The sequence below is a fragment of the Ipomoea triloba genome, chromosome 10 (genome assembly GCF_003576645.1).
Source record: "Ipomoea triloba cultivar NCNSP0323 chromosome 10, ASM357664v1".
Taxonomy (NCBI): Eukaryota; Viridiplantae; Streptophyta; class Magnoliopsida; order Solanales; family Convolvulaceae; genus Ipomoea; species Ipomoea triloba.
In genome coordinates, this window is record NC_044925.1 from 3,143,742 (window position 1) to 3,152,584 (window position 8,843).

An 8,843-nucleotide genomic window follows, 5' to 3' on the forward strand; every position below is an offset into this window, starting at 1 on the left:
AAAAAATGATACATATGTATTTTTAATTTAGAATTATGTGTCTACAATACCTTTATTTTGAAAAAATTATTCATTATCAAAAATTAAATTAAATAAAGAGAAATAATTTCATTAGTTATATTGTCTTTATTTTCTCTCAAGCAAAGATTCTTTACATTCAAATTTATCAATTGATATTCATTACATTGTCCATTATCTATTTTTACAATATCTTGTAATTAAATATCAAAGTTATAGTACAAATAATTATATATTTATTTACCAAGTATTTTATTAATACTATGAAAAAATTTTAAATAATTTGAAGCTAATTATATTAACTACTTGGGGATTGGTTGACAAAGAGAGTACTCAAAATAACCCAACAAATTGAAGCGGAATCACTCTATTTTACTCTTATTGAATTAAATAAATTAGTAGTACACCAAAAAAATGATACATATGTATTTCTTTAATACCATGAAAAAAATAAAAAAGAATAGTTTGAAACCAATCATATTAACTACTTGGGGGATTTGTTGACAATGAAAGTACTCAAATAACCCATTACCCAGCAAATTGAAGCGAGAAACTACCTTTTAATATCTTTGGAATACATAATATTTAAATTTTCAAATTTTTATTAATTTATTTAATCTTTTTTCTTAAACTAGGGATTTCTTTATCACAATAACTCATTCAACAATAATGGTTGAACCAAATGAACCCCAAGCAGAACACCTAAAGGAAAGTCCATAGCTCCTATATCATAATCTCATTGCATGACGTTGTCATCTATGCTACCAACAATAACCGAATTGCAAATAACACACTACCAACAAAAAGAAGAGAACAAATAGTAAAGATGAAGACAATGACAATGTTACTCAAAAGAGAATTAAGAACACTTAGAAAAATTCAAATTAAAAGTAGTATTTATTTAGACTATCATTTTAGACCAAATATTTAGACTATCGATTTTACAAGGTTGCAAACATTTATTTTAGTAATAATTATAATGAATTTTCTATATTATCTTGGATTCATATACTTTGAGTTAGATATTTAAATAAAAAAATTCGACATTCAATTACCATGTATAAACTTCTCCTATATAATCTTGCATTGATATACTTTCAAATATTTATTTAAATATAAACATTGGGCATTAACCATCGCGCAATGCGCGTAAAAACTATATATATACTAATAAGAGCCAAAAGAGTTAGCCTAAAATGTAGAAAAAATGGCGGTCAAATTATTTAATCAAATGGATGATTCAGATGAATTATTTAATCAAATAGATGGTTAAGATAATTCAGATTAATATTATTAATAGAGATTACCTAATTTAACCTTACTTTTATGATTATCCGTTAAGTTTTTCCTTATATATTCTCTTCTCCGTTAATATTCCGTTAACTTTTAACTTACCCATTAATTTCTATAAGAAAGGTATTAGGTTCGAGCCTCATCTCAATCAAATTTGACATAATTAAGTTTCTCACTCTATTTTACTCTTATTAAATTAAATAAAGTAGTAGCTACAACAAAAAATGATACATATGTATTTCTTTAATTTAGAATTATGTGTCTACAATACCTTTATTTGAAAAAAATTATTCATTATCAAAAAATTAAATAAAATAAGAGAAATAATTTCATTAGTTATACTGTCTTTATTTTCTCTCATGCAAAGATTCTTTACATTCAAATTTATCAATTGATATTCATTACATTGTCCATTATCTTATTTTTACAATATCTTGTAATTAAATATCAAAGTTATAGTACAAAATAATGTTATATATTTATTTACCAAGTATTTTATTAATACTATGAAAAAAAAATTTATATAATTTGAAGCTAATTATATTAACTACTTGGGGATTGGTTGACAAAGAGAGTACTCAAATAATAACCCAACAAATTGAAGCGGAATCACTTTATTTTACTCTTATTGAATTAAATAAATTAGTAGTTACACCAAAAAATGATACATATGTATTTCTTTAATAACATATGTATTTTTTAATACCATGAAAAAAATAAAAAAGAATAGTTTGAAACCAATCATATTAACTACTTGGGGATTTGTTGACAATGAAAGTACTCAAATAACTCATAACCCAACAAATTGAAGCGAGAAACTACCTTTCAATATCTTTGGAATACATAATATTTTAAATATTCAAATTTTTATTAATTTATTTAATCTTTTTTCTTAAACTAGGGATTTCTTTATCCACAATAACTCATTCAACAATAATGGTTGAACCAAATGAACCCCAAGCAGAACACCTAAAGGAAAGTCCATAGCTCCTATATCATAATCTCATTGCATGACGTTGTCATCTATGCTACCAACAATAACCGAATTGCAAATAACACACTACCAACAAAAATGAGGAGAACAAATAGTAAAGATGAAGACAACGACAATGTTACTCAAAAGAGAATTAAGAACACTTAGAAAAATTCAAATTAAAAGTAGTACTTTAGACTATCATTTTTAAACCAAATATTTAGACTATCGATTTTACAAGGTTGCAAACATTTATTTTAGTAATAATTATAATGAATTTTCTATATTATCTTGGATTCATATACTTTGAGTTAGATATTTAAATAAAAAAATTTGACATTGAATTACCCATGTATAAACTTCTCCTATATAATCTTGCATTGATATACTTTCAAATATTTATTTAAATATAAACATTGGGCATTAACCCATTCGCGCAATGCGCGTATAAAACTAGTATATATATATATATATATTCAATTCGGGGATTAGTTGTACCAATAGCCCAAAAGAAATAGTTTAATGTTTTGGCCCAATCCAATTGCCCAATACAAAACACAAAATAGCATAGCCCTAATCCCTAATTTTATACTCTTCTCGGGCTCTCGGATTCTGCAGTTCTGCTTCTCCACTCCACAGACGACGGTTCTCCACTTCTCCGTCGTCTCTCACCGCCTCTGTGCCTCACGCCCTCCTCCCTGGTCGACTCTCCGGTCAGGCAGTCGCTCCCTCACGCCCTCGCTCCTCAGTCCTCACATCCTCAAACGGTCAGACCTCACTTCATCGACTCAGCAGTCTCAGCGGCGACCCTTAGGGACTCGGGCACTCAGCGCCTCTGCTTCACTGAGTCACTGGAACTCCAAGGAGATTAGAAGTTTACTCCTTGCCATAAGTAGGTTTTTATAAACTATGGCTGCTTAGATTACCAGTAAAATTCTGGCCAATGTTAACAAAGCCTTACTAATTTGTTTTTCTGCACAGTTATGGCTAAAGCATCACGTTTAATTTAATCATTTGAACACTAGCAACAGTTGCTTCAAAACTTGTCAAAAAAAAAAGAGTCTCCTTTGGTTCTGAATTATTATGGATTTATGGACATTTTTCAAATGATAAGATAGCAAATCAATTTCCATAGTTTTAAGCTTCCATATATTAATGCACAGAAAGATAACTATACATATGTGTGGGGAGAAAGAGGATTTGTTAGCTTGAGTTCTTGTATAGGGGAAGGACATGCAAATGAAGTACCTACTTCAAACTTCTTTAGTATGAGCTTAGCAGAAATAAGTTGATTACTGGAATAATTTACTCATCTAATGTATTTGGGAACTTGGTGTCCCATCTATATTATCATTACATTTTGCTCTTTGTTTGTTTGCTGATATTCTTCCAGACGCATAATATGATCATTTGCAACTGTTGTACTTAGGGAAAAAAGACTGTATTTCACGGATTTGGCCAATTTTTAGATATGGACATTGATACTAAAGCACCAGAGGAAAACAAGGTTACCATGCAAGCTGAAAGCAAGGTACAAATCTTCTGTTTAAGTATTCTTTTTCTCTCCAAAATTTCCAATTTCCATTAGTTGCCAAATTTTTTTTAGTCAGCTCTTTTTTTATTATAGGGTAAAGAGAAGGTTGACATAGCCAATTCAATGGAAAAGCTTAAAATTGATGGCTCATCATCTACTTTCAAGAAAAAGCCTGTTATCATCATTGTGGTTGGAATGGCAGGTAAGATTAACTTCGAGAGGCCTTCATCTAATTTGGAAAATTTATCTTTGATCTTTGTTATACAAGAACTTGTAATGTCTGTAATTCTATTGAACATTGGCAAAAATATATCTTTTTCTTTTTTTTTTTATCTTTATTATACAAAGACTAGTAATATCCGTAATACTTGAAGACTCTGAATCAGAAACTATTGTTAACTAGGTAGTGGGAAGACTACATTTCTTCATCGGCTGGTATGTCACACGATGGCTTCTAATATTCGAGGTTATGTTATGAACCTCGATCCTGCTGTGTTGACCCTTCCATTTGGAGCAAATATTGACATAAGAGACACTGTTCGCTACAAGGAAGTCATGAAGCAATTCAATCTAGGGCCTAATGGAGGAATCCTTACTTCACTAAACTTGTTTGCAACAAAGTTTGATGAGGTGAAGCTTTTAGTTTTTTTTTTTTGGTGAACGAAGCTTTTAGTTTTGCTCTTGAATTTTATCGTTAAACACCTTTGAACAAGTTTTCCCTCTTTGCTTGCTGTGGTGTTTGGGCCCCTTCTCTCTTCTGAGTACTTCTTCTATGCCTTTTTGTAAATGTTTCTTGTACAAGTATGATTTATCTGTATATATTATACTTGTCCTCTAGCTAGGATAGATGAATTGAATGACCAAGTATGCAACTAATACTATTTCCTTCTAGTCTAGAATATCTGAGTCTTGACTAGGATCTATACTCCATTCTGTAGCACAGCTTAACCACAAACGCTATATAACTTTTCAAACTCAATAGGGTGTAGAGGAATTGTTCCAGAAATCTTTGTACACACTGCTCTTTTGGAATGTATGAATTATCTTTTTTACAGCTTCAATAAGTGAAAAGAAAACTATTGTCCTCAATTTGCATACAATCTTCCCTCTTAGCCTCTGTAGATTGGTATGGTTAAAATAGTGCTATATGAAACCATTTAACAAATGGGACTATGGGAGTACCTTTCTTGATATTTCTGTGCATTACATGAAGTTCACTGCAAAAATTTATTTGTTCCCTACTTCCGGTAGTAATAAAAATGACACATTAAATTGGCGGAAAGAAAAAGGTTTCTGTGAGCCTGTAGAAGCTGTTCTTTCCACCGCTAAAATTCGTAATAAGACAAGGAGATTGTGCTTTCATATTAATTATCTCTTCCTTCCTCTCTTGGTAAGCCCTTTTTGCAACAAATTGCAGGTCATTTCAGCTATAGAAAAACGAGCTGACCAGTTGGACTATGTTCTAGTTGACACTCCTGGTCAGATCGAGATATTCACTTGGTCTGCTTCTGGTGCAATTATCACAGAAGCTTTTGCATCTACCTTTCCTACTGTGGTAACTTATGTAGTTGACACACCCCGATCTGCAAGTCCTGCTACTTTTATGAGCAACATGCTTTACGCATGCAGTATTCTCTACAAGACACGACTGCCTCTGGTATTGGCATTCAACAAGACAGACGTTGCACAGCATCAATTTGCTTTGGAGGTATGGTTAATATTGGTTTTAATGGATGATGATGGGATCATATTACTGATTAGTGAACTCTGCTGTTTCCTAATTCACGTTGTGTTTTCACATTTTGCGAGTCCAGTGGATGGAGGATTTTGAAGCATTTCATGCAGCGCTTGACTCGGACAACTCTTACACCTCAACTCTGACACGAAGCCTATCCCTTTCGCTGGAGGAGTTCTATAAGAATCTGAGGTCTGTAGGAGTTTCTGCTGTTTCAGGCGCGGGGATGGATGCGTTCTTTAAGGCCATTGATGCAAGTGCAGAAGAGTACATGGAAACTTACAAGTATATTGCTTGGCTGTTCCTAAGAATTTAACTACTCTAATTAAATATAGTAAACCATTGTTTTTATTTTTTGGTTTGACCACGAGGTGTCCTGAGTAGGACTTAACTATAGTAGACACCTTTAAGCCCGTACCATACTCAGACTAATCCTCGTTTGCACTGGGCCAGCCCAACTAAAGGTCAAAGTGCTGGTTATATCGGTTTCTCCATAAGCGAGGGGGTTTTGAACTCCCAAATCTTTTAAGGGATGAGAGTGCACAACCACTTCACGCTTACTAAGGTGGTTATATAGTAATCCATTTGATTTGTGCATTGCTCAATTTTAGGACTGAACTTGACAAGAGAATGGCGGAGAAGCAACGGTTGGAGGAAGATCGCAGGAGGGAGAACATGGAGAAGCTCAGGAAAGACATGGAGAAGTCTCGGGGAGAAACCATGGTATTGAACACCGGCTTAAAGGATAACACCATGATGGAAGAAGATGAAGAGGACGACGATCTTGAGGAAAATTTTGAGAGATTCGGCGAGGATGATGATGATGATGGTGGCATAAGTGATGAGGATGAAGAAATTGCAAGTTTTTCTTTCTGATATGGCAATTTAAAAGAAAAGTTTGTATATTACTGATGGATGAAAATGAACTGGACCAACTGAAAAGAGACGTAAATGTCAGTTTTGCCCTTATGCAGTGACAATTTGGTCCTCACTCAATTAAGTATGATCTCATTTTAACGCGAGATGTACTAAATGTTCATATGGTACAAATCAAATATTGATATGGTATAAAGTAAGTCCACGCCTATTCTCTTTAGGTTAGGAATACTTTGTAATAGATTTTGATAATATTAAGTACGGAGTATATTATTTAGAACCTCCACTTTTTCTTTTTCTTCTTTGTTTTTTTTTTCAAATTTCTAAATTTAAGAATATTTTGAAAAGTTTACAATCATTTTTTTTTGGGTGTTTTTTTTTAACACGCTTGCCAGAAAAAATTCTTCACCTTAGGAGGGACACTGAGATTCTAATGGGCAGTCCAATCCAACTTATCTTCCTCAGGAAACTCACCTAACAAGGCTCTGTAGCAAACTAGCAACTTTGTTGACTCTTTGTGCTTCATTAGGTTGAGAAAATAGGTATGAACAGATACTACATTGTAACAGAGTCAATAGTACTAAAAAAAAAGAAAAACAAGGCTATGTAGCAAACTAGCAACTCTTAATTGTGAATAAGCCTCTATCTTCCTTAGTCCATATTAAACTGTCATCACAGCTTCTTAAACGAAGAGGAATGCTGAGAATAAGTCCTTGCCACCAATGAGTTAGGATGTTGAATAAGTCTCCAGGATTGTTTACTCAAACTTATCCTAAGTGATTATATCCCTTAAATATATTTGATGCAATTCTAGGTGATCAAATAAATATGCATAATTGAATATAAAGAGCAAGGAAGGTAGAACACCAATTTAGAGTGGTTCGGCCGAGCCTACTTGTTATGATGATAATAATAATAATATTAATATTATTATTATTATATAAACCAAGTGGCAGCAAGATGGAATGGGGATTTCGACAGTGGCACATTATTAATTATGTGGGTTTGGTGGATGGATTATTATATGTTAGTGTGGCTACATATCAATTAAATAAAGCAAAGTGAGCAGCACTGATTGTTTAGTGGCTTATCATCACTCGCAAGTGATAGCACTTCTACGAACACAAATCCTTCATAGTTATGGGTGAGACAAGACACCGACCTTTGTCCCTAGTTCCCTTGTGCACTCATCACTTGCAAGTGATAGCACTTCTACGTACACACACCCTTCGTAGTTAGGGAGCAACAAATTCACCCTTTTGCTGTCAAGGTTGCCGCTATAAACCATAGCTACATTTAGTGTTGGGACAGCCCACCTCTTACGCACCCAAGTGTTTACATCATAACAATGATAGCAAATTATAAACTTTGCAAATTGTCCCTCAGAGACTAATTGTGTATACATTTGAAGCACTATAAGATTGAGAATATTAATATTGAATTTGAAGCTCAAATAAGACTCAATCAAAACTTAGATGGATTGGAGAAGGATTAAAATCTAAGCTTCAAGTATTCGAAGAAAACCATATAATGTGTAAAGATGAAGAACAAAGTTTTCTTGGATCAACCTTCAAAAAGATGTGTTCTAGTGGCACCCGGTGTCCCCCGATTTACACTCCACATGGATGATGGGAGTGAGTTCGAGTATCAGTGGAGGCAACTGTTGACTCTTTGTGCTTTAGTAGGTTGAGAAAGTACTACTGCCGTTGGAGAAAACATATATATAAAGTAGGAGATCAACGGTTAGTTTTTTTAAAATAAAGATTACTGACGAAATTGGATGACGGGTTTTATAGCACCGTTGATAAGCCCGTAATAAATCGTTCACATTTTTTGCTGCTCACTGAAAGACCAACGGATCCGATGACGGGTTCTGCTGGACTAGTGACAAGTCCCATTGCAAGGCAACGAGACTAGATAGTCTTGCAACCAACCCGTGAGTAATACTCATGGGTTCCTTAGTCCCGTTAACGCGGGACTACAATTCCCGTGAAGAAATCCCGTACGTGAAACAAGAAGAAAAAGAAATGGATTAAGCATGATCATTAATAATGATAGTAATTAGCATGGTGATTAAGGTTAATGACCATGATTAGCAACAAGATAGAGATAAAGATTCCAGGGACAAAATAATTTGAGAAAATGATGCCATACAAATTTATTTTGAAATATTTGACTCAAAATTCATTTTAGCACTTTTTATAAAAAAATTTTGGGTAGAGCATGAGAAAGGAATTGACACACCAAAACCTACAAAGAAAGTTAAAAATATTTTGAATCTATTTTGAGCTCTCAAAAAGAATAATCATATTTTTAACCTTTTACAAAATAGATATTATCTCTTGATCGAGCTCTTCTTCCTTCCATCTTAAAAACTTGCCCTTCATCATTCTCAAAAAAAAAAAAAAAAAAAA

The 8,843-nt window shown here is 33.1% G+C and overlaps 1 protein-coding gene across 2 annotated transcripts in view; it reads left to right on the forward strand.

The window, feature by feature from the left end:
* The window catches only part of LOC116032988 (GPN-loop GTPase QQT2), a 7,305-nt gene extending 679 nt beyond the window's left edge, over positions 1-6,626 (forward strand). The window contains exons 1-7 of one of the 2 annotated variants that reach the window (XM_031275741.1): positions 2,873-3,176; positions 3,714-3,815; positions 3,912-4,020; positions 4,222-4,448; positions 5,236-5,526; positions 5,633-5,838; positions 6,165-6,626. In XM_031275741.1, the coding sequence (XP_031131601.1) occupies positions 3,756-3,815; positions 3,912-4,020; positions 4,222-4,448; positions 5,236-5,526; positions 5,633-5,838; positions 6,165-6,429 (1,158 nt within the window). In that variant the 5' untranslated portion in view covers positions 2,873-3,176; positions 3,714-3,755 and the 3' untranslated portion in view covers positions 6,430-6,626. Of the gene's footprint in view, positions 1-2,872; positions 3,177-3,713; positions 3,816-3,911; positions 4,021-4,221; positions 4,449-5,235; positions 5,527-5,632; positions 5,839-6,164 lie in introns of those variants that run through there. The other variant, XM_031275742.1, reaches the window with a different exon arrangement.
* Positions 6,627-8,843: the final 2,217 nt, after the last annotated feature.